The 26,556-nt window shown below is 38.2% G+C and overlaps 1 protein-coding gene and 1 long non-coding RNA gene across 3 annotated transcripts in view; one reads left to right on the top strand and one right to left on the bottom strand.

Annotated features, from left to right (window-relative positions):
• Positions 1–14,924, top strand: part of LOC138838820 (uncharacterized) — a 136,934-nt gene extending 122,010 nt beyond the window's left edge. The window contains exons 3-8 of one of the 2 annotated variants that reach the window (XR_011375759.1): positions 2,690–2,785; positions 2,870–2,953; positions 6,395–6,662; positions 7,496–7,543; positions 8,843–8,950; positions 12,110–14,924. This is a non-coding gene — a long non-coding RNA (uncharacterized lncRNA). The remainder of the gene's footprint in view (positions 1–2,689; positions 2,786–2,869; positions 2,954–6,394; positions 6,663–7,495; positions 7,544–8,842; positions 8,951–12,109) is intronic. The other variant, XR_011375760.1, reaches the window with a different exon arrangement.
• Positions 1–26,556, bottom strand: part of LOC138838819 (guanylate cyclase soluble subunit alpha-2-like) — a 204,258-nt gene that overhangs the window by 23,986 nt on the left and 153,716 nt on the right. The window contains exon 7 of the mRNA XM_070038178.1: positions 2,784–2,938. Coding sequence (XP_069894279.1) covers positions 2,784–2,938 — 155 coding nt within the window. The remainder of the gene's footprint in view (positions 1–2,783; positions 2,939–26,556) is intronic.

The following is a 26,556-nucleotide window of genomic DNA, read 5'->3' as shown; positions in this document are numbered from 1 at the left end:
CTTTAAAATTTTTCCTTGTTACATAGGCAGACTAATTTCTGAAACCTGTGAATATGACAGACTACATGGAAAAGTATGATTAAGGTTGCAGATGAACTAAAATGGCTAGTTGTGTGACTTTAAGATGATTTTTAGCTTATCTACTGGGCTAGGTAGAATCATCAGGACCCTTAAAGTAGGAGAGAGAGGAAGATGAGTCAGGAGATGGAGATGTGGTGATAGAAACAGGTACCATTCTTGGCTTCAGCAATGGAGGAATGGGATCACGCTAAGCAAGGAAGTTAAATTCTAGTAGCTGGAAAAGGAAGTTCTATGAGACAAGGATTTTTGCCAAGAATACAACATAGATGATAACTTGATTCCAGTTCAATGACACTGCTATGAAACAATTAGATAACATATTGGGTTGTTGAAGCCCATAGTAAGTAGTTAATGATTGGCAAGTAATTATATGATTAATTGCAGCAGTTATATCCCTCTGCTTAAGTTGGGGTATTTTCCAGGAAAACAGCCACTTTCTAGCATGTAATTCTAAGTTAGACCATTGCTATAAAAACTTTAAGAATAAAACCTATTGCTAGTTCCATTTTGACTCATAGCTCAAATACCTTTGACCAAATAACCAAGTGCTTTCTTTCCTTGGGATTGCCAGATGAAGTCTGTAATAGAACTATTCATAAAATGGGAGAATGAAGTACAGAAAAGGATGTCCATCTTCACGATGGGAATGGGGTGAAGCAATGAATAAATGTCTACTGTGTGCCAAGTAAGAACTTTGATGAACATCAGTTACACCCAAGCAATAATTTCTGAATAAGTACTCATTTTCAAGATGAGAAAAATAGGTCCAACGAACATAAGACATTAAATTTTTGAGCCACCATTCTGACCCACACATCTAATTCTGAGCATGTGCACTAAACCATTGGCTTAGCCTGTTCAAATCTCTTATAATGAACTGTTTATGAGTTGTAGTGTTAAAAAGTAAATAAAGCTTGACATTATCAGGACAAGAGGATTTCGCCGTAGAAGAATAACAAGCATTGTTTAAAAATATCTAGAAGCTAATCAACTGTGAAATGAGAAAGTCACAAATGTTTAAAAGTTAAGGAAACTTTCATATTAATGTAATTAACAAGTCTTTCTACATTTTTAGTTTGCATCCTTCAAGGAAAAACAACTCTGCTCAGGGAAATCATTCAATTATTCATGCCACTTCAAAATTTGCCAAAGCCATCCTCAACATTAGCAATAGTTTTTGTCTCATAGATCAGTAACACAACGGTAAGGCCATTCTTTGTAATATGTGCACTATTTATAAATAGGGATGAGTGGGAACAAAGATGAGGGTAAACATCACATTTATTACATTAAAAAATGAAATCATCAAACATGGAGAAATCTAGACTCAATAGAGATTTATTTTTGTCAAGAAATAATATTAGCAATGAAATGCTCTAGATGAAGAGTAAATGATCCCTGGGCATTCGAGCACCACAATGACTCACACAATATTTCAAAAAATGAGGACTGTCAAATCAGAGTTATAGTCCTGATCCTAAAGACATTTTCTACTATGTCTACAAGGAATTTTCAAACTAAAAAGAATCCAGTAATTCCAGTAAAATTGTTAGATGAAATGCAAAGTAAATAATTTTAAGAGCATCCTTTGTATGAATTTCAAAGTACAAAATAAAACTAAATGTTCCTCAATGGAGAAATAATAAAACATGTACTCAATGTCATATAGCTGGTATCCAGTGAACACAGATCTATGGTTTCATCAGACAGATTGTAAAATTATGAAATTTTTGTTCAAAAGAAGCCAAAGCAGGAGAAAGAATATAGCCAAATACCACTTATGTAGATTAAAATATGTAAAATAAGATTCTACTGTTTAGAGACACATAGATAGAAAGTTAATATACCAAGCAGTGGAATTTGATGTTTCTAAGTTAACCGAAATAAGATACTAGTGAAATGTGTACCAATGACTAGTACAAAAGTCTGAGGCAGGTGAGAGATTTTCATAACATTCTTTGCCATGTATTCATAGAGTTCTAGCTTATTGCCATGTATTCATAGAGTTCTAGCTTATTGAACACTTAACTCATCAACTCAATAAATGTTTAAGATTAAAGTTCTTGGTCTATGTTAAACATTTTTTCCCTAAGTCCTGGGGAACATATTGATTCACCAAACCAGATATACTCTGCCTACATGGAATCTAATATTTTCATAGGGGATATAACATCAGAAACAAAACAAGGGTAAACTGGAAAGGCAAAAAATGTGTAGTGTCATCAGTGACCTTAAGAATGTGTAGTGTCGTCAGTGACCTTAAGACCAATATAGAGTTTGAAGTTTAACTCTGTACATGGTATATTGAACTTTAGGATTCTTACTTAATATTTATTATTTAAAAAAGAACAGAAATACTTTTAACTACTTTTTCCATCTTACTCATTGTTTATAGAAACCAAAGGAGGAAGATTTTGAAGATACTGGGATTTAAAATGCAATGTAGACCTCTTAACATTTATGCTCTCCTATACGTTAAGCAGGTATACCACCCCAAGACGGATTGTGGGAAGTGACAAACCTATATTTACCTCTCAGTCAAGTCAGATTTTCCAGGTACTCTCTCAGGATGTAAATGCAACTCTGTGTCACAATTAATATCTTTCAGATGGGGCGGTCTACTTATAATATTTTGGAGAATGACAGGATACCAGTTCAACTCAGTACCAAGGAGAGGAGGAAGAAAGCCGGAGAGCACTTACTGGTAAGTGGTTGGGCTGACATTGATGCGCCGAGGGTGACTTCCCGATTCGAATTTGCTTGCCAGAGTCACATTATTTCCAAACAGGCAGTATCGTGGCATTCTCACCCCAACAACTCCAGCCAGCACGGAGCCCGAATGAATTCCTATCCTCATCTATAAAAGGAAAAGGTAAAGAACATGCTTGTTTCCATTTGGGATGCAATGGTTTCAATGGCAGGTACTTCTGTCATCAGATAATTGAGACCAGAGTTCCTCAAAGACAGAAACTGAGTCTCAGCCAGAAACTGAGTCTCAGCCACTTTTGTAAGCATAATATCTAGACAGTTATGGTGTTCAAGGACCATGAATGTTGTGAGATAAATAAGTGGATTATTAGAAAATATATATAGATAGATATATACATGTTTAATTTTCTGCATAAATCTAGGTTAACTCAGTATCCATTCTTCCTCACATTGTCCCCAGTGATTCTCCTAGAGGGCTCCATTATTTCTCTCTCGCTCACTTTAACACAGTTCTAAAGTTAAATATTTATAATTCTGCTTCTTTTGTATAATGTTGGATTTTTTCCATGAGAGAAGACTATTTATCTAGCGTCTTACTGCAAAGAAGGCACTCGAAACACAGTCAGTGATGAATGTTGCATACATTGTTGGGAGTTCCCTGAACAGATGATTAAAATGAAGTTACAGCGAATTCAACCCTTGATTAGTCAAAGCACTGATTGAAACGATGATAAAGTAAATTAAGCATGGTATATTCTCTGAGAATCTAATAAAGATTAATCTGGCCTGTGCCTTGAAGGAGCCCTTGATATATAGTTGATATGAATTGAAGTGTGATAGAATAAGGTTTTGTTCATGTGATCCACAGAGGACAATGTAGGACACAAAACCCTTCATTCTAAAAGAATGCAAGGTAACAGAGGGGGAGATCTGACCATACTTTTTACTGGTTGTGAGAATAAAACGTCACTTAGACAACCCCTTGAAAGTAGAATGGAAGAGTTCTGTGTACGTCAACCCACAGTTTGAAGTGAATGTGATCTGTCTGCTGCTCCCACTTCTCACTTGCTTTTAACAACTATCAGGAAAGAGCCAAAATAAATTAGAGAAAGAAGAAAAAATGAATATTCATCCTACCAGATATCAAGTCATAACACAAACATATTTGCCACATGAATGCCATTATGTAAGAACAGAGTAGAAATAGCTCAGAAAGGTTCACATGGAAATACAGGTGTGAGATATATGAACTCTTTCACATAGGGATAAAAAGATGTCCTTTCTGAGGAAAAAAAAACATCCAAGTACATTACAGATCTTACTGTAAAAGCACAACTTGAAAAAGAATTATGTTAATTAGTGAAAGGTTGATCTACAGCATTAGTAAAACCTCAAAATATAAACACGTAAGCTAGGTGCTGATAGCTCATGCCTGTAATCCTATCTATCTCAGGAAGCTGAGATCTGAAGATCACAGTTCAAAACCAGCTGGGGCAGGAAAGTTCATGAGACTCATTATCTGCAGTTAACCATCAGAAAAGTGGAAGTGAAGCTGTAGCTCAAGTGGTAGAGCACTAGCTTTGAGCAAAAAAGTTCAGAGACAGTGCCCAGGGGCTGAGTTCAAGCCTTATCACTGACCAAAACCAAAACAAACAAACAAACAAAAAAAAAAAAGCATACAGTTTTCTAGGTAAGGGTCTCGATCATCAGCTCTGTTTTCCTCTCTCAAGGACCATGTCCTTTTTATCCTGTTCTTCTATTTGTCTTGACATACATAGGAGGTGCCTCCTAGTTCAACTCAAGGAATGCAGGTACAGACATAGCAAGAGTCCGAAGCAGAGGTTATCAGGTTATTACATCAGATTTTCATTTTTTCTTGCCCATCTAGACAATCACCTGGTATCATGTCCTTTCTGCCTGAAGGTTTCTTTAATATTTCCTATGCTGTAAATTCACAGAATTCCTTCAGCTTTCTAATGTTTCAAAAATGTTTACTTCGCCTTTGTATTTGAAAGATACTTTAACTGGGTATAGAATTCCAGATTGACATGTTTTCCCCACACCCTCTCTAAAGTACTACTTTTAAAATGTTCCATTGTTCTTCCCTCGCATTCTGATGAGAAATCTGCTCCCCTATGTGTAATGTATCTTTCTCTTATGCTGCTTTTCAGTGTTTATCATTAGTGTCAAGTAAATGGCCATTACTTCTCTTGCTTTTTTTTGTTGTGCTCTCCAATCTGGCTTTAAATAGGCTTAGAAATTTTCTAGACAAGAAAAAAATTCTATTTCTTTTTCTGTTTATTTCTCTCTTTGTTTACATGCATGTTAGAAAACTCAGATTCTTTCCAAAGAACACTGATTATCTGTTCACTGAAAATTTTCTTTTGGATGTCTATTGCCATATCTCCAGACTGACTAATCTTTCTTTTGCGACATCTACTCTCTTGTTAATCATGTCCAGTGTATTTATCTCAGATATTATCGTTTTTCTTGCAAGAAGTTAAATTTGGGGTGATTCATTTGTCTTCCAGGAATAATTCAAATTTTGAACATATGGAACACGATAAGAACAACTGTTTTAATTCTCTTTTTTGTCTGCTCATTCTAACATCTGTTTCAGGCCTGTGTCTGTCAGTTCTGATGGATTGACTTGTCTCTTCCTTATGAGTCATGCTTTTAGCTTTTCTTCATGCTTGGTAATTCTTGACTAGAGGCCAAATATCATCAATTTGACCTTGTTGAGTTGAATATTTTTTGTTAATGTTCTTGCATTGTATTAGGGGATGCAGTCAAGTTACTTAGAAACAGTTTGTTCCATTCAACTCCTGCTTTTAAATTCCGTTAGACAAGTCTGGAGCAATGTCTCATGAAGGGCTAATTATCCTCCATTACCCAGACAAGAGCCCTCTGGGTGTTCTCTGCAATTTAGAAGAGTTTTGACTGCCTGATGGAGACAGGTATTTTTCCCCAAGTCCTATGTGAGAGTCTGGTAGTCATCCTTTCACACGCCTTGTCCCCTCCCCCTGGGACTCAGGTAGTTTCTTTACTCTTGGTCGTCAATCAGTGTTCTGTGGAATATATGGAAAGGGCCTTGGAAGCTCTGTCTGTTGTTACATAATGCTACTCAGATACTTGGCTCCATGTCATCTTCAACTCTAGAACTGTGTGTTTCTGGCTTCACTGTCCCCTAAGCTCCAGACTACAGGTCTCTTGAGGTAAGAAGCAAGAACAATCATAGGGATTATCTTATTGGTTTCCCAGTCACAAGGGCCATTGCCTAGCATCCATAGTCATGCAAACTGCTCTTTTTGTATATTTTGTCCAACTTAAAAAAAAAAAAGCTCTAAGGTGGAAGCATAAATCCAGACCCTGTACTTCCATATTGGCTGGAAGCAGAGGTGATAGAATTTGTAAGAGAGCAAACTATCTGAAAAATGCAGCCTATTCTGATGAGAGTTTATGTATTTGGATGTAAGGGGGGAAGTGCTGAATGGCAAAGCTTCTTTTAAACCAGACTGTGAAAAGCCTTTCTCTAAAATTAGTAACACATTCTGTAATGGCATTGTGTTTCTTTAACCTTGTATTTTTACCTTCTGTAACACAGGATTGCTGAAAGATCACTCAGCCCTGAGACTCTATGATGACTGTCAGTGTGGGCCAGTGATCCACTACTGTGACGGTTGAAAGCAGAAGAGCAGGCATGAATCTCACATTGACAATTTTCCCAGTTTCTCTATTTTGTGCTTTCTGAGGGAGGAAAAGACCCCAGCACCAACTATGCAGAAGTCTGCTTCTACCTCTGATTCCTCTCAAATGACCAGAGGCTTTGAAATAAAAGTTATCAGACTGTGAATTGCCATAATCTGGAAAGGGTGAGTATAAAGACCCGATATTCTTGGAGTTGGGGGAGGGAGGAAAGAAGTCGTTAAAAACAATCCCTTAGAAATCCATCTAAAAAGTGCTCGAGTATCAACAACCACAAAAAAAAAAAAAAAAAAAAAAAAAAAAAAAAACCATGGATGATCCCCTGTCTGTATCTTACAATAGAAAAGGATTGAGAGAAACATGTCATCTGAGAAGAATCTACCATAGGAAACTTATAAGCTGAATCATCAGATTCCATTTTCTTTTACATTTCTTCTGACAACTCATTGAGATTTCCCAGGAATTGTGTGGCCTATATGAGGAACTTACTGATTGCCCCATTCAGAATGTGCCAAGAGTATTCAGCAGTTAGACAAAATAGAGGGCCACATTTAACTATCACTGAGGGGTTTTGATTCAGCTTAGCAAAATTTAACTTTATTTAAAGGGATTAGCCAAGCAGTAACTTCTACCCTCATACTTTAGGTAAACTAGTGGCCTCATGTACAGCTGTTTGTGCCTTCAGTGGACAATTGACAATGCCCTGAGGTCTGCATACATTGTTTGTTTTTCACAGCTGAAAAGTGGTTGTTGCTATACACAGCTTTTCCTGCCCCAAACATCACCAATGATATTAATGATAATAATGAACACACTTCTGCCAACCTACAAATACTTACCAAACAAGCATAAACAATAATCACACCAAAGTTTTGAGAAATCATAGAAGGTTATAGGACAAACATAGGCATAATGTTTGCTCTATAAAAGAAATGTTAGCAGCCCTTAGCACTCTGATTTCCTTTAAGCAATTCACTTAGTCCTATTATCATTTCTTCAGGTTCTGCGGGACACTGCCAAGGGCAAGAGTAGGAGCAGACTGGCCAAGGTACGTTAGTAATTTTCTTAATTTAATAAAAGTCAAGCCCATGTAAGTCAATGAAAAAGGGATTTGCAGGGAACTATAAGAAACCTTTCTTTCCCTTGGGCATGTGTTTATGAACAATAGACAGTGTTGAAGTGAAAATCACAGTGACTGGAAACACAGGAGCTAGATATGTGTGGGACCAATTTTAGGAAGTCGATGCTGGACAGGTAAACCAATTTAACAACTATATAGCTAGCCATCACTGGTCTTCTGTTATTTGGATGATTATATTCTCTGATTAAAGAACCTTGTTTGTTCTATCACTGGTAAAAGTGACCTATTAGCTAGCTAATGAAGTTAGTTTCACAGCAAACACTCCAAAGCAGTCCTACCTGTGCTGGTGGTTCATGCCTGTAATCCTAGCTACTCAGGAGGCTGAGATCTGAGGATCATGGTTCAAAGTCACTCAGGACAGGAAAGTCTGTGAGACTCTTATCTCCAATTAACCACCAGAAAACCAGAAGTGAAGCTATGGCTCAAGTGGTAGAGTGCTAACCTTGAGCAGAAAAGCTCAGGGATAGTACCCAGTCCCTGGGTTGAAGCCCTATCAAAAAACAAAAAACTTACCTCTCTTCCCACATTTGATAGTAGTTACTGTATTACACATCCATTTATAATTCAGTAGGGGGATTGATCAATTTTAGAATATTCTATGCCAAACTGAAACTACAATCCACACCACGAGCCAATAAGTTAAGAAATAAATACCAATTTGTGTTGAAACAGTCCTATCTAAGCAAGGAAAAGGTCAGAACTTAAAAGAAGGTCCATAGTAGCAAATACAAATATATGCTAGTAGAAAAAGCCACTGTGTACTCATGTTTACATAAATCTTGACTAGCTCTGTGTGAAGCCCTGTATTCCTCTCTATAACACACACATAAAAGATTTTAGGCTTTAGAGACATCATTATTCAGGAAGCCAGGTAAGAATAAAGCACTCCTTCTTTTAAAATGAAGAATTAGTGAAAAAAATCAGTATTCATTTTGTTGTAAAATACTCCTTTCACCAATAAAATGAATAAAATTGATTTTCTCATGTTCTCCTAAGCCCGACCCTAGCTTGCTTCTGAGATCAGATGACCTTGGGCAGTGGTATGACCTTCCACTCTTGTTCTCTACTTATTATTTTCCCCAACAAGAAAAAAAGTCAGTTCTTATTTTAAATTCCAACTTCAGAAGCTCAAGATTTATAAGAAAAAAAATGTAATCAACTCACATACTCAGTGTGGTCTTTGGTATGTGCTTATTTCCTGGATAGGCAAGGAGCTGAGGAGAAATCATTTCTGTGGCTATGTGGTTCTTTTTCCTCCCTCTTATCTCAGGACTGAGCCTCCAGCCTGATGGTGTCAAAATGTCACATTCACAGGTAATATGCTTGGACAAATAACACTTGGTGTGAGCAAACTAGCTCATGCTGTTTATTCTGATTCTCACAGAAGTACCATTCACAGATAAATTCACTTTATAGGTAATGCTGGACCAAATAAATGCTCTCACCCCTTGTAGCTTAGCATACAATTTAAGATGTACAATCCAAGCACTATTATTATGGAGCCTTTTGTAAAAAAAATTAAAATAAAACAGGGTGAAATTTGAAATAAGTACTTTGAAGATGGGGAAACAGAGATGCATTCTACAGAACACTGATTAGGAAGGCAAGCTTGGTGGACTTCAAATAAATGGTGGAGCTGAATAAAATATCATAGCTTGCCTTGGAGACACCACAATAGGGCTCCTGTGTCACCCAGTATTCCCACAAGCGTGGATGCTATTATCTAAACACACTTGATGCCTGACAAAGAGGTTTGAATGTGCAAAAGCTTGTGGGAATCTGAAATTTATCTTTTGTGCAGATAAAAAAGGTTTAGCATTCTTTTAAAGCAAGAAATTTGACTCAAAGCCATCACAACAATGTAGATTAACTTTGTACTTGGAAATCACCAGTGTGTAATTCAGAGGTTAAAACAAAGGTGCCACTTTATGCTAGAAATAAGGATCATTTAACAGTAAATGTCACCTTTTAAAAGTCACAAGAACTGATCATAAAAATTAACAGAGATGATAAAAATCTTCAGGGAATTTAAAAAATGATTGTGACTCTTTCCTATCAACATTTGACTTTCATGCTAATATTTGGCTATTTGAGCAACAATGCTAAGGAAACACTCTGCTAAGCACATGTGTAATATTAATCAACTCATTCTGTGATAGTTTATTTAGTCTATTAACTACATCTTCAGTGTATAATTGCCCAGAATAAAATCCACCTCATTCTAATTTCATAAAGGCATTTCTTTAACACTGTTAATTGCTAAAACTTCAAAGCTCTGAGACTTTCTATTTTGAGACGGTCGCTGAAAAAATACCTGTTCGCTCTGTTAACTAAGGAAATCATCTTCTGTCAAAATGCAGCGCTTAACTAGATTAGCTAGGAAAGAATTTTTGTAGCAAGGAGTCAAAAAATGATTAGGGTTTTTTTTTCTGAATATGTCAAAATGGAATGCTTTGAAAAGGAATGAAGAGATTAGGGGAAAGTTCTCATATTATTAAATGTGAATCTATAACATTAATTGTCATCTAAATTTGCTAGCAAAATATAAACTCTTCCAAATGGGCATGTCTAATGAGATGAAGAGAAAGAGAAACCTAATTGAGTAGCCCGATAGAAAATCTTTCAACAAAAACATTCTTAGTCTGAGCTTTTATAATTGTAACCCAGGAGATGCAGATTCAACAGCCAGAACATAAAAAACCTTTCCCTTTCACCCCTTGACAAAACATGGAGTTATTTGTCTCTCATCCTCCCCTTCTAAAACTATTAAGGAACAATTCAATGTTAAATACAAAACTACTCTCTGCTTTCAAAGTACTTCAAGTGTCACCAAGTTGGATAAAGGATACAAATCTTAATTATTTTTTAAGCATCATGGCTTCCCAATATTAGATACTGAAAATGGCTATTTCCAACTTACCACTGCTAAAAACAAAAAGCTCTCAAATATATGATTTTCCACTCTCCAACTACTTAGTAAAAATAATATCTGTGAGTACTCTCAGGCAATTGAATTGCTTTAGGGAAAAACATAGTTCATTTGATTTTCCAGAAGTCTACGTCAAGAGAAAACAATGCATTTGACGGTCATTAAACGTTCATTGTTCTTAACCCTGCATTTTTGCTAACCCTCTAAGAACAAACATTTCCCTCCAGAATTAAGGTGTGGGATCAGCATTCCACCCCCAAGTTACAAGCCTCCTGCTTGCATATGAGAATCAAGCAAGAGCACAAGGATTTTGCCTGAAGAGATTCTGACTTCATAGATCTAGAATCAGACTTGGGCACTGGAACTCTATTTACCCTCTTAGGATTTCTCCTGTGCAACCATTCCACATACATCTCACAGATATTTTTCCAAAATTATCAACCCTACAGGAGACAAGTAGTTGACATAGCTCCATGATATAACTTCTTCACAATACTCCTCTTCCCATAATATTCCCAGGGAACTAAAGTTGCCAACCAAACATTCCTGGAATATCTCCTCATGACTTTTTTTAAAGCAACACAAGTATATGTGTGATCAAAAAATATTAGCAACTAGGGCAGAACGTTGCCTATGGCTCCGACTCAGTTTTTATTTCAGTTGCTACAAGACAGAAGTTTCTTTGACACTTGGGGGAAGCACCCCGGAGTCCCACTCTATCCTGGAGTTTCACACCATGGCAGCTGATGGGAATCTTTTTAGAGAAAGGGGTTTTGGAATCCCCAGCAATTATTTGTTGTATAATTCTCCCTAACTACATATTCATAACCTGACTTACACAATTGTAACCTCTTGATACAACTACTTAACAATAACTTTAAAACAATTGTAATACAAGAATTGTAGCATTTACTATGGGAGGCTGATGCCAGATAAGCATTCAATCACATCCAATCTGAAATGTGACTATTAACTGTTACCCAAAAATAGTGTCCCCTTGAATTTGGCTTCTCTTGGTGGAAGGGCTGTGGAATTTTCTGGTTCATGTACCGGATTCTACAGATGTGAAAATTCAAAAGATAAATGGCTAGCAAAAGGCACAACCAGAGAAGACCGGCACCCACAGGGAACACAATTCTTATGGCTTCTAGCAAATCAGTACTTGTATCATTGCATTCTGATCATCCTCTTTAATAATCCCTTTTCATTATTAGAAATGAAATGGCATAAGGATAATAAAAGTTTAACCAAGGCTCCATGGAAACTGTTTAATTACTTACATGGCATTCCCAAAGGAATAGGACAAGGGAAAGAAAGTCGTTTCTCAATGGTTAAATTCTTGTAAGATTTTACATAGTAATAAAGTTGTGTCAGAGATACACAACCTCAAGCTGTCACAGCCAGGCCTACCCAGGCATGACTGCTGCACCTGCTAGCCAAGAGGAGCACTTAGAAAATAAAATTAACATGAATAAGCTGTGGTCTGTAGTGATGCTACTATGTCAATATGAGCTCATTGATTGTAACAATTTTTCTCTTTCCAGCCTTCAGATGGAACTGGGAAAAGGGGAAGTGGCAGACTCTACTTGCATTATCTTACTGATCACTCTGAAGACTTAAAGCTATTCTAAAACACCCCCTTTCTAAAAATGTACACTAGATCCCCTACAGTAACACAAAGGACATCACTTACTGAAGAATATTTTGAATGATAAACATTTTGTAAGTCAGGCCCAGAGAGAAAAAGGATCCATGTTTTTTTCCCTTATATGTAGAAGCTAGATTTAGCTTAGACACTTTTAAGTAAATTCGTTGGATGGTATGCAAGTATGTACAAATGTATTAACTGAAATATGGTAGATTCCGGGGAGAATTGAAATAATGTAATGCCTTAGAAAAATAAACACCCAGTAGTGAGTACACAAAAGGGGGTAGAGGAAGAGGAGAAAATGTGGACAAGAATCCAATGTATATCCTACAATAAGAAGAGTGAAGGGAAGGGATGGGTGAGGATGTTGGAAGGGGTGATTGTTGAAGGGAGGCCTCTTTGTAAAAATACTAATGTAATTTAAAAAAAACTGAACACAGCAATACAAATGGTTAACAAACACTGGAGAGAAATGAACCCATCAAATTAACAATGAACATTCCTTGGGTATATATGCACCCTTTCAGTTGTTAGTCCTTACAAGCATTTATGTCATTTGGACATTAGGTGGCGCTCATGCTCATCACACCGAGCAGGTTGACTCCCTACCATGAGTGATAGGAGCGGATGATGGAACTCCCTAGTATTTTTGAGGTGTAAATTGGGAAGACAAAATCAAGCCCCTAGGGAGACCAAGATACTTTGGGTTGGGTGGCCTCTTGCAAACAACAAATAAAACTGGAAATCATCACGGAGCAAGACTCACAAATCCCAAGGGCCCAGTTGGCAGGCCTCAAGGTCCCTAGACACACCAGAAGCTATGTTGCCCATATGTGGCAGTTTTTCAAAGGAGCCCTCAACACTTCGGACTTGGAGAGTCATGACTCTCATGTTCTTTAAGTTCTAGATCATTTCTGTATCAGCATCTAGCAAGGGATTTCAACGTTAGTAGGCAATGGTAACATGTTGGTTGAATGAATAAATACATGGACGAGTAGATGTATGAAAGGAATTTCCATACGAGGCCCAAATTTCATCCCTCCTTTAATATGTTCCATGTTGTTATTTAACTACAGGTGTCACTAGGTATTCATGGTTGGATCCTTCATCAGTATTTGCAAACTAAGAATAACAACGAAGAGTAAATACCTCTTAAATAATTTCTGTGTAACTAGTCCTAATTCAGCTTGGCATCTTATTCCAATAAATGATAAAGGAATGTCAATCTAGGCCTTATAAAATTATATGTTAAGCCTAGCTAAAAATAAGAAGAATAAAACTAATGGCCACAAAAAGAAAAAGATCTCAATACTGTGAACTCAAATAACTAAACACTGTCCTTTTAGTGCTACTACAATCCAGCTGTAACTTTAAAAAAAAACAACCATTTTATATAGTGCTCTTGCTATAAAGCAATACAATAGATTCTCTGTAATCAATTTATTGTCTATGGATTACATTTCTGATTTCACAAGGCTCTTCTCTAAACGTGCTCTTTACAAAAGAGCTCTGAAGTTGAAATGCAAGACTTTGTAGCATTTATTTGTGATTAGCAAATTATTGATCTCACCCAAGAAAACAAAAAGAAAGAAACAACTTGCTTTTTTCCAAAGGGGAATTACTAACTAAACAATCCACACAGAGTGTGGGTGAATAATTTGTGTGTATGGCGGTATATACAAAATCATTGTAAGGAATTCTTGTGCACACACAATTCTCAGAATCATTAGGACTGACTTGTTTTTTGCTGACTCTATTCCCCCTCCCATAATATTCAGAATGTGAAATCTTTAATTTTATCCAAATCAAAGTCTTATCAATAGAGAAGTTTCTCAGTATGTATTTCTGCTTGCGTATGGTGTTATAGGATGATCAAATAGACAAGAGTTACTTTGCTCAATCTGCAACTCACCTGAAGATCCCCAAACACACCAAACTGTTTGACTCTAGCCAGGAATCTTCGATTACTGCTCTCATTGTCTTCCATTTCCCTGAAGTCAGTCCTCTGTCTAACCTCCAGAGACCCAGCTTAACCACCATCTCTCTGCAAACCTCTGCAGAAGTTATTCTCTCTGCTCTCCTCCCTCCTCCATCTCTGATAGATTCTCACCTTTCAAACATCACTTAGACATCCCTTCCCCTGGGAAGCCTCTCAGGAGTGCAGGCGTCCCTGCCTGATATGAACTGCATTCACCAGTCCTCTTCTTCCATTAATACTCCATGTACTTTTTTTTTCAATCACCTGCCTCCTCTGCTTGGTTCTGAATGCTGGGGACACAAGGGTAACATCTGTCTTACGCATTCGTTCCCCATACCTTTCAGAAACCTCCTGGTAAAAAGGCAGTAGCTCAAAAGTTAAATATGAATTCAAGCTACTTCTTTATAAGCCTTGGAATATAAGTTATGCTCTCTGAATAAGCCGCTTGAAATGCATTTGGCATGCTTTAAGTATTTCTCCTCCTTAAAAACCAGCAGGGCAGGAGGGGGATTTCCTGAACCATGTATTAAAGAATCATTTTCCAGAAGCTTGTAGAAAATATTTTTGTGTTCTTATTTACCCTACTTTTCCTATCAAGTTAAAATGACAGTAGTAACACTTGGACGAATGAAACAAGCTAACTCAGGGTTAGTGACACTATCCAGGTGATAGTACTTGTTGCATGGAAATATCTGCAGCTTGGCTTGGGCCTTGTAGATCCAGACTATTGACCCTTGACTCAGCCATGTTTGATCATCAGGTTTTCATATTCTTCCCTTGCTGCAGAGTATTAGTTCAAATTGTGAGGAAAGAACTTTAATTTTGGAAAGACAGCCAGCATTTTTTATAGTATCTATATATACTATATATAGTATCTACACAGAGAGAGAGAGAGAGAGAGAGAGAGAGAGAGACTGGCCTTAAGTGAATCACTGTCTCTGAGCTTTCCCATCTCCATTTACACCTTGTTGTTTTTCTGAGGCTAACTCATTATCCACTCCATTGTCCCTAGCATTCTAATGAACACTGACAACCTGCCACACACTCTGAGAAGGTCCTAGCGCATATCATCTCATTTAACTTCATTATCTCATTGAATAGATATGATCTGGCCCCTAAGCTTGCTACCGTGGATCCTTAAATCCATGTCTCCGAGTACGGAGACCACTTAGAAAGCTTTTGCTTATTAAAAGAAGCCTCCAACTATTGGCATTTTTACTTTTTATGAATAGTAATTTTCACAACACAGAATTGTAATTGTCTGCCTTAGTGGTATGACAGAAATCATTTTTAAGCAATCTTGTAGTTTAGTAGACTACTGCTCACATCTCTCAGACTTTCCTTCTTACTGAAGTAGTCCCCAAAATTTAACGATTATACATCTTGATATATTACCATACAAATAGAAAGAACATATCCTAAAAGTGTAATTGCTCTAGTTTGTCTTAATGTGTGTTTATACAAGTTATTTTAATGAGGTAAAATGGTACTGTCAACACGAAGGTGAAGCAATGGGAGGTTATCATTTTATAAGGTAAAATGGTACTGTCAACACGAAGGTGAAGCAATGGGAGGTTATCATTTTATAATCTAAAGTGTCGCATTTTATGTAATTAGGTTTCGTCACAATACTAGTAAAGAGAATGTTCCCTTCAATAATAGTAATGGCTCAAGTATTTTAAGACACATAGCCATGGTAAAACAGTCTTTTATGAGGTGAAAAGGTAGTGACAGAAAGACACATGTTTAATTAGATCCTGAATCTCCAGTAACTACCAAGTGACAGCAGCAGACCCTTGTTTTCTTCTTGCTTTTGATACACCTATTCACACACTGGGTTGTACTCAAATCTACCCAGGGCGCCAGGTGGCTCACACCTGTAATCCTAACTACTCAGGAGGCTGAGATCTGAGGATCATGGTTCAAAGCCATCCTGGGCAGGAAAGTCCAAGAGACTCTGATCACCAATTAACTACTAGTAAATCAGAAGTGGAACTGTGGCTCAAAGTAGTACAGCACTAATCTTGAGTGGAAGAGCTCAGAGGCAGCACCCAGGCCCAAGTTCAAGCCCCACGACCAGCCAAAAAGAAAAAAAAAGTACACAGAAACATTGTAGATTCCAAACATTGTAAGTGTAGATCAACATGTATTATATACACAAGTGGATATGTTTGATTGAAACCCCCTTGGACAAGTATTTAAAGATAATTTTTTAAAACAAATCAGTGTGGAGTACTGGATTCTGAAGGCCATCAAGAGCATGGAATTAACCACACCTACCTATCTTGTTTATTGTGATGACCCTGTCTGGCATATACAAAGGAAATCAATGAATATGTAAGTCCCAAGCATGTACTAGTAAATTGTATTTTTTTTCTTTTAGAACAATAAATGAGCTATAGGGCACAGAAAGGTCTTAGACTCCATGTTGGCCAAGAGAAACAAAAGGCTACAAGTTTTTAAAGACATCTGAATGGTTATGAGGGAGGGATTGAAGTGAGGGATTAGAGATATAGGTGGGTAAGTGGTTGAGACGTGGCATCTGATTCGATATATAAAAGATAACAAAAAGAATGCTAGAAAGGAGGATGTCCCTAACTCTAGCTTAGTCTGTCAGATATTCTAGGATAAAATAAAAGCCAAAGAAGAAAGCACAGGTTTTCTTTGGATGGGCTGGAGGTGGTGGAAAATACAAGTTGATGTAAAGGAAAATTAAATTCAAATTGAGAGATCCTTAAAGTGTTTTTAGAAGCCTTGGTCAAGGAAGATTTACCAAAAGGTATGTGTACCATGGAGGAAAAGAGACCCACGGGGATTTGTTAGGAGCATGTATATAGTTAAGAGATTCATAAAGAAAAAACAAGGATCCAGACCAAGAGTCTGGGACATGTTGGGATTACAAGTCAGAGGAAATTGTAAGGGAGGGTGGGAGGGACCAAGAGAGAAATTTGTGAGAAGTCAAGTGATGAACTAGGGGGGGCAGGGCGTAGAAAGATCTTAATACTAACAACAAGGATGTAAGGACTGAAGTCATTTCCACAGTGGAACTTCAGTAAGGCCCGGGGAAAGGAGGAAGCTGGGAAGAATAACTATGTTATTTGAAGCACGGAGTCAAGCACCTGCTCCTGAGAACAAGCAACCAAATCCAAGAGCTGCCCTATCTTGAGGGCCTGTAAGCCCTGCATAGCAGAGAGAATCCAGCCATTGGCATCTTTCCACATCAGCAAGAAGAGAACATGCAGGGCCTGGCCTGAGCTTCTCCATGAAATGACCTTAATCTCTAGATCTTGGAAGAAAACCACAGGCAGGCTTCGTGTCTGAAGCCTCTGGAGAATTTTCAGTCTACTAAACCCCATCTTAAGGTCACATTTTTAGATTCTTCCTTTGCCCCCAGTCATTGGAAAAGAATTCAAAAAGGAAAAAAAAAACTTTATCTATTTGGGAAGGGGAAATGCCATAGATTTTAAATAAATAAAAGGCTATCGACTCATTCTGAGACGTTTAAAGTCACTGAGAAAGTGTCCAAATCATTATGCCTCTCAAGTCTCTAATTGGCTTTCCTTCTCCACTCCTCTGGTTCTTATCTTGCCTGAGGCTCTTGTTCTCATACAGGGACGATCATACTAATACTATCACTTTTCTATCTCTATCTAGACTATTTCTCCCTCAAACTTCTGGTGCACAGCTCAGGTGATTCTTTCAAAAACATACAACAGGTAACTTCCTCAATGAGAAGTTCCAACTAGCTGTAAGTTCCTTCTGAATGGCCATCCAGATACAAGGAAACCAATTCTTGATGTCCTGACCTTGCCCCTGCCTTTATCATGGTTCCTGAACATTGCCATTGGGCCTGCTGTTTTCTACGAGTCCTGAATGGTGCACATGTCTGAGCTTTTTACACCTGCTATTCCATCTGCTTGAACCATTTCCTCTGCTTTCAGTACCTGATGATTTCCTACTCAATCTATTCATCTTCCATGTGCACCTCATATTTTCTCTTCATGATAGCTTCCCTGATTTCTGGGTCTCTTTCCTCCAACCCTTCAACAGGCAGAGTTTATCATTCCACCTTCTCTGTTATATTGGCTTCTTGTACATTCTTTCTCAGCATATAAAAATTATAGTAGAGGTCTGGAAATTCTACTGCAAAGCAAAATGGATATGTCAAGCCAGGCGCTGGTGGCTCACACCTGTAATCCTAGCTTCTCAGGAGGCTGAGATCTGAGCATCACAGTCCAAAGCCAGCCCAGGCAAGAAAGTCTGTGAGACTCTTATCTCCAATAAGCCATCAGAAAATGGGAAGTGGCGCTGTGGCTCAAGTGGTAGAGTGCTCTCCTTGAACTGAAGAACTGAGGGACAGCAACAGGCCCAGAGTTCAAGCCCTCCGACGGACTGAAAAAAAAAAAAAGGAAAAAAAAATGGATATGTCCAAATGAACAACTAATTGGTGGTAATAAAAAATGTGTGTGGGGGGGGGAAGTTGTATTCTTACTTTCCCTGTTTCATCCATCTGCTACAAAATCACATTTAGAAATTTAGCTTCTGAGGGAAAAAATAACATAGGGAATGGAAACTTCACATTTGGAGTGATCACAGGCAATTGTAATCTGAGATTATTTGTCACATTTTCTTTCAACACTGTTAATGCTTTCTCTAACGCTTGCTTCTCGGTAAAGCAACTTCTAGGCCACCAAAAATATTTCTAATCAAGTTTGCCAAAAAAAAAAAAAAAAAAAGACACTCCCATTTTTTTTTCCATTAGTATGCTTGAAATCCCTCCCTGCAAAGCTCTCATAGTAAAGTGTCTAACATTACACTAAGAATTTTAAGTTTGGGGCTGGGAAGGTGGCTCAGTGGTAGAGTGTTTGCCTTACATGCATGAGACCCTGGGCTTGATTTCTCAGCACCACATAAATAGAAAAAAACAGAAGTGGCACTGTGGCTCAAGTGGTAGAGCACTCGCCTTGATCTGAAGAGCTGAGGGACAGTGCCCAGGCCCAGACCTTAAGCCCCATGACCGACACAAAAAAAAAAGAATTTTAAGTTTTCACAATTAACTTTTCTGTGTTGGGCGCTTTGAATATCAACAGACCTAGATGGGGGATTTGGACCAAGTGGTACAGTCTATTTAGTATAAGATATAGTCAAAATATTTGGAAGTCTGTTTCCAGGAACACAAATAAGCTAAGTATGTTTAATGCATGTAAAGGCACACATGATATTGATGGGGCAGTAAAGAATATCTTCTCCAGATGGTAATGCCTTAAACATGAGCCAAACCACCCTTCTCTCTTTGGACCTTTCCAGAGAGACTTTCGGTTACGCCTCCTTAATGGGAAAAGGATGTGTTTTGGTTTTTGTCCTGCCTGATTTGCATTAAAATGTGTTGAACTTTTGAGACTAGGTCATGATAGTAGCTATTTAGTACACTTAAAAGACTACTTCTGAGCGCCCAAGAACTGTAGAGGATAGGCCACATTTTCCTCCTGAGTTGTAGGGAGTCTTAAACATAAAAGCTCAGAGACCGGGACCAGGCCCAGAGTTCAAGCCCAAGGACTGGCAAAAAGAAAGAAAGAAAATGAATCTAGAAACATCAGTTAGGAAAATATTCCTCTCTCTCCTAGAAACTGAAATATTCAGCCATACATACCCAGTAGATTATAACTGGTCAGTCACCATGTAGGGATATGGATAGGGAAACATATACTTGGTAATTATCTTCTACCCTACCTCATCTAGAAAATAAATCTGAGTTCCCTTTTTGCCTGTAAAACAGGCAAAAGGAAAAAGACCATTTATTAGCAAGTAATATTTAAAAGCACTTTTCAAATGTGCTTCCAACAATTTCACCTCCTGCAAACCACAAAGCAAGAATATCATTATCCCCAGAGAAAACTCAGAGGAAGTAAGACTCATACAAGTTCAAAGATCCAGCAATTACCAGAGCGGGACCGAAAACCTGAGTCTTTGCACTCTAAATCCTTTCCCCTGTGATTACAGTGACCTGTTTTGACACTTGAGAGACAACAGAAGGAGAGCCCAAATTTGTTTACCTCACATCTTTGTCCTTGGCCTGCCTTAGTCCTAAGGATATAATAAGACTGCATTATCTGTAAGGATATAATAAGATTGCTATAAACCCGGGGCTATTATGCTAGTCCCTTTTTTGCTTATGAACTCTCTTTTTTTACAATAGGGTGAAAAAAATATGGTATTTTGGAGAATGTAAAATCCCATCCATTGCAAAAGGCATGAGTATTTCTCATACAACCAAGAAAAATCATCCCATCCATTTAAATCATGACAATGCCTTCGCCTCACCTAGAAGTTCCTTCAACAATTGCTTCTTTTACACTGACTTATAGTTTGCTTTACTTTATTCATTCTGTGCACATACATGCATACTCTCAAAAGTAAGCAAAAAACATACTAATTTATAAGCAAAAAAAGGCCTTTCTAAAGTCCCTCATCTTCAGAATCAAATTCTTTTTTTTTTTTTTGGTTGGTAGTGGGGCCTGAACTCGGCCTGGGTGCTGGCCAGCACTCTACCACTTAAGCCACAGCGCCACTTCCGGCTTTTTCTGCTTATGTGGTGCTGATGAATCAAACCCAGGTCTCATGTATACAAGGCAAGCGCTCTACCACTGAGCCACCTTCCCAGACCCAAGCATTTCTTAAATAGGCTCTACTCTTCAAGAAGCGTGGAGTTTGTAGCATCTGGAATTATATCAGAAGATGAGCAAAAGAATATCTGCCAACAGTGAGTGGACTCCCATAGTCGAGCTTCAAATAAACATTGTTTGTAGGTTTTAAACATCTGGGCTTGAGTTGGTCCACACATCACAGGAAATATGAAATCTTCCCAGATGTGGACAGTGATAACTCCATCAGCCTGGCTGGCTTCAGGAAGATACCAGCAACTGGAAGGCATTGCCCGAGTTCACATCAAATACGGGACAAACATGTGTTTTAGAATTGCTAACATCAGATATTCTCCTTGTATTGTCTTTTAACTTTCCCTTTAAGGAGAACAAGTTGGATATGTGTATTTAGACACCTGTCAAGTTCCTTCCTGGTAATCAACCAAAATAAGAGGGAAACAATATGCAAAATTAGCTGAGAGTGAACAAAATCCGCTTGGAACATGACAGTCATGGTATTTTTCATTACTTCTAGTTTTCTATGAAATTCCCAGCTTGTGCTTCTTGTACATAAGGAAACAAACTCAGCAAGAGAAAGCAATTTGCTCCCAACAGAAAGACAGCTCCTGCCAGAGCCTAAATTCAAACCCCAGCAACTCATCTTCCTGCCTCCTGCTCCCTTTGTGGTTTCTTACTATCTTTATTTTTTTTTTTTTTGGAAACTGAGTTTTCCCTACTCCCTTCATCTCTTCTTCCCTCTTCTTTTGTTGTTGTTGTTTGCTTTCATTCACCAAATGCATTACAGTGAACAGTAGGATATCTCAATTGTCTGAAGACAATTTCTGCTGTCTTGCCATTCCTAGGAGTATCTGGCGAGAAACAGCTTCCTTTCTAGCTCAAGAGCCACACTACTGTTGACCTCCTTACAGGCAAAACTTGAGGGGACACCTTTCTGGGCTGCCCAAAGTAGCTCAGCTATACACCATCAGCAACAAGGGGATTTGCATACAATCTCTCCCGGAGGAGGGACTTCCTGTATTCTCTACACACCATTGCTGTGGGGACTTCCTGCACTGCACCAAGGAGAAGAGGCTTTCTGTACACACCCCCTGGGAAGGACTTCCTTGCTGCAAATAAGCATGAGAATAGAAACATGTGCTAGTAAGGGGAGCTGTTGGTAAGGGAGCTTGAAATATTTTCCTGACAGATTTTTATTTGCTATGGCTGGCCATAGGGCTGTGATACGATGAAGTATTTGAGAAGTCTGCTTCAGCAGTCTCTTATTCTTCCTTTTCTCCTTCCTTCTCTCTTTCCTTCTTTCCGTCTCTCTTCCTCCCTTCCTTTCATTCATGTGCTTGAACTCAGGGCCTGGGCACTGTGCCTGAGCTTTTGTGCTCAAGGCTAGCACTCTGCCATTTGAGTCACAGCTCCACTTCTGGCTTTTTGGTGGTTAATTGGAGATAAGAGTCTCGTGGACTTTCCTGCCCGGGCTGGCTTCAAACCATAATCCTCCGATACCAGCTTTCTGAGTAGCTAATACTGGTGCCCAGCTAGCAGTGTCTTTCTTGTCCCCAGGTCATTACCCAGGTTATTTCTCTACTTAAAATGCTTATGCCATTGTCATCCTTCTACGATGGCTCAATATCACTTCTGTCATGCTCAGTTAGAGAGGACGGTTTGCTTGCTCTTTATCCCCTTCTGTGGCTCTCATCATGCGATGCTATTACTTTCTTGTTAGCTAAATGATGTTGCTTTCATGTCTAATTGAAAAACCTCAGAGGTGAAGCCTCCTCCTTCCACTCCTGTGCCCTTTGGTACAGTGCTGCCCCGTGGAAATTCAATACAGGCCCCAGAGGTAAGCCCCACAGGTAATTTAAAATTTTCTAGTAGACATATTACCAAAAAAAAAGCCCACTGGAAACTAATTGAGTCACATTCTACTTAATCTAATAGAAGCAAAAGATGATTAGCTCAAACTGTAATAAAATTAAGAATTGTTGATGACTTTGAAAATATTCTTTTTGCAAAGTCTTTGGAATGTGGTGTGTATTTTTCATGCATAGCACATCTCAGTTGAGACTAGTTACCCATATCTGATGTCCTAGAGAGCTCATGTGGACAATGTGGCTCTGTGTGAACAATGAAGCTCCTCCATGGGCTGAGAACTGTACATTTTTAGTGAATGGAGGACATAGTGTATAATAGATCAGGGAGATGGGATAGCTTTGGAAAGCATGGGGAAAGAAGATAAGGAAAAGTGGCTAATACCAAAAATGAAGCTTCAAATTAATTGGTTCTGGTTCTTCACAGGTACAAACCAAACATTTTTGGGGAAAAGAACATCTGAAGGGCCAAAATAAGGTGCTATATTTTACACCATTGTCAAAATGATTGCAGAAGAAACAAATGTGATGTGTTTTGAAATGAAAATGGGGTGCTCTGACTGGCACCAATTATGTAGGAGTATTTGGAAAGAGGTTTACAATGGTGATAATAATATAGAACAAATATATATAATCTTTATTTTACAGCCATGTAAAATTGCCATGTACAGGATAGGTTTTTACTATTCAATAAAATGGTACGATCAAGTGAACTGGATTCCTTCAGTTCTTAATCTAGATAATCGCTGCATGAATTTGATTAACATGCAACTCTACTTACTGCATACAGCAAAAGAGACAAACACTAAATGAAGTTATGACATTTGAATGTGTAACGAGGCTGCCCATTTTTCTTCTCACTTTTAGATCTATCATTTGATGAAAAGAAATGACTCCACTATACCTACTTAGCATTGCTTACCTACCAATTACCACCTTTCAGCTGTGTGCCATTTAAGGCATTTCATCACAGTTCATATTGTTACCAAAACACAGTAGCAAAATCAAATAAAGCAAGGAAAGAGTAGGCACAAAAATTAATGCCAGAAAAGGGACACCAAATTATCAGTAGATGAATTTTCAATAGGTGAAGATTTCTGAATATGTTTCATGAAGATCCAATTTTGATTTTATGTGTTTTTAGGCTTGAATAACAAGTACATTGCTCCCACCCAAACTACAATCCTGGGAGTGATGTTATAGCTAATCAACCTAGTCTGTCCTTCCTTCTTTCCTTCCTTCCTCTCTTTCCTGTTCTCTCTCATGCTCCTGCTTTCTCTCTCTCTCTCTCTCTCTCTCTCTCTCTCTCTCTCTCTCTCTCTCTCTCTCTCTCTCTCTCTCTCTCTCTCTCTCTCTCTCTCTCTCTCTCTCTCTCTCTCTCTCTCTCTCTCTCTCTCTCTCTCTCTCTCTCTCTCTCTCGTCTTTTTCCTGTAGTACTAGGGATTGAACTCAGGGCCTCATGCTGGCTAGCCACCTACCATTTGAGGTGCTACCTGCTCCCCTTTTTACTGCATATTTTCAAGATTTGTTTTCAATTTTTGCTCAGGCCAGCCAGGGAGGTGAGCCACGTCCTCCTACTTAAACTTCCGCATCTCAGCGGTGATGGCAGACATGCACTATTGTGTACAGCCATTGGTTGAGATGGAATCTCACAAATATTTTATGTCCAGGTTGGCCTTGAACCACAGTCTCCCAATCTTTACCTTCCAAGTAGCTAGGATCACAGGCTTGAGTCACTAAACTCAGCTCCAGTCAGTTTTAGCAGTTTAAATTCATATATATATATATATATATATATATATATATATATATATATTTGTAGCCTTCTCCATCCCTCATTTCCCCCTTTGCTAGTATTTTGGTTCAGGCTTTCAGGTATGGCTGAAGGAGCAGAGTGTTAGCCTAACAGCTCAAATCCCAACTACCAGGACTGCTCAAAATAAATAGCTTTAAACAGTTGATAAAGGATGGTAAGGATTGTCTTCTCGTCTTACCCTGGTATTTCCTTAGGTGTCACTACTTTGACAATTTCTAAAAGGCTGTCTAACCAAATATTTTGATTTAAGTTCCCTCCTTTGATAGTATTTTGGTTCACGCTTCTTTGAGCTTGTATAAACCTTCAGGAGCTCCTACAATAGCCTACAAATTAAGATTCTTGTTCTCAATCTTAGCCCTTCAAATATATGAACCATAAAGCTACCACAGAGGTCCCTGTCCTGCTTGAAATGAGTCATGCTCAGTAGCATGACCATGCAAACTCCCTGTAATGTGGCTTCTGCCTCTCCTTGACTTATTTGTGTCACCTGATTACCCTCCATTTATCCTCTATCATGTATATGCTTTGCATATGCTAACTCTGTACTAATTGTTCTGTATTATGTCTTTATGTGTCCATCAGTCTGATGACTGTACCACTCCTTGAGGTCAGAAAAATCATTCACCATAAGAAAACATCTTGAGTGTCTTGGATGATACGGCTCATGTCAGGACCTTACCAAAGAACCTAAGATAGTGCTTTACACATAAGTAGCATCCAGTAATTGAGTGCCTAAGTAAACTACACGTTATCAACATCCCTACGTTTAGATAAAAAGAAAATTCAGAGTTTAAGCCAATCATGAGACAACTTTCTTTCTGTTAGCTCCCTAGTTTAAGAATCCAACCCCATCTCAAACATGAGTCATGTTCAATTTGGAATCTAGGTCACAAATGAACTACCAAGCACACCACGGCTGTGCAATATACATCATCAAGAAATTAGGATCATGCCCTTCGCAACATCCCTGACTGCATCAGAGAGAAGAAATGGAGTTTGCCATCAGTGAGAATCGCAGAGAGTTCTGGGAACTCAGACTGAGGTGCGAAAGCCTTTGGAAAATGTTCCTGGTAGCAAATACCTTCCTGTGTGTTCATCAAAATGAATGTGTTCGATACATTGCAGAATTTAAATTTAACTTTTCCTTATACAAACTTCCTTATTTATACCATTGGGACTTTTCATTTTCATAGACATTTCTGGAAGACATGTGAACTAAACAAAGGAAGCATATATCTTACTGGATTTGCTTTAGGAGCCGTTCAAAGGGCAATAGAAACCCTATAAGTCTGAAAAGAAAGTGTTCAATAGTTGTTTTTTTTCCTGTGACAATATCTCACTATGTAATTCAGAGATCTAGTGTTAAAATCTCAGTTCTCTAGTCTCAGCTGCCTCGTGCTGGGACTATAGGAGTAAGCTGACCAGTTTCTTTTGTTGTTATTGTAAAGGCAAGAAACTTCTTAAAATCTGAAAATAGCAATGTCCCATCATGGAAGGATGATGGAATTGGGACGAGAGCAGAATTAAACTTGAGGTTCATGTGAAAGCACCTAATTATATGTTTCATTAAAAACTATAATGCAAACTGGGGCACTGGTGGCTCCTGCCTACAATCCTAGCTACTCAGAAAACTAAACATTGTTTTGAAGCCAGCCTTGGCAGAAAACCTTATTTTGTCTCCAAAATTACCAGAAAAGGGTAGGGGTACAGGTATGGCTGAAGGGGCAGAGTGCCAGCCAAACAAGCTCATAATCCCAAATACCAGGACTGCCCAAAATAAATACCTTTAAACAGTCATCTTTTGGAGGGTACTTCTGTTGTTAAAATGGGTAAAGATTGTCTTCATCTTACCCTTTATTTCCTTAGATATCACCACTTTGACAATTTCTAAAAGGCTGTCTAACCAAGTATTTTGATTTTTAAAGTTCCTGATTATACTGCCTTGTGTAAAATTGCTATCTATATCATAGTCAATGATTAAGGAAAAGAGTCGAAATTAGTTGATTGAAGGCAGGTGCCAATGGC

Source organism: Dipodomys merriami, unplaced genomic scaffold, assembly GCF_024711535.1.
Source record: "Dipodomys merriami isolate MVZ:Mamm:240054 unplaced genomic scaffold, mDipMer1.0.p SCAF_29, whole genome shotgun sequence".
Classification (NCBI taxonomy): Eukaryota; Metazoa; Chordata; class Mammalia; order Rodentia; family Heteromyidae; genus Dipodomys; species Dipodomys merriami.
This window is presented reverse-complemented; position numbering and strand designations above follow the sequence as displayed.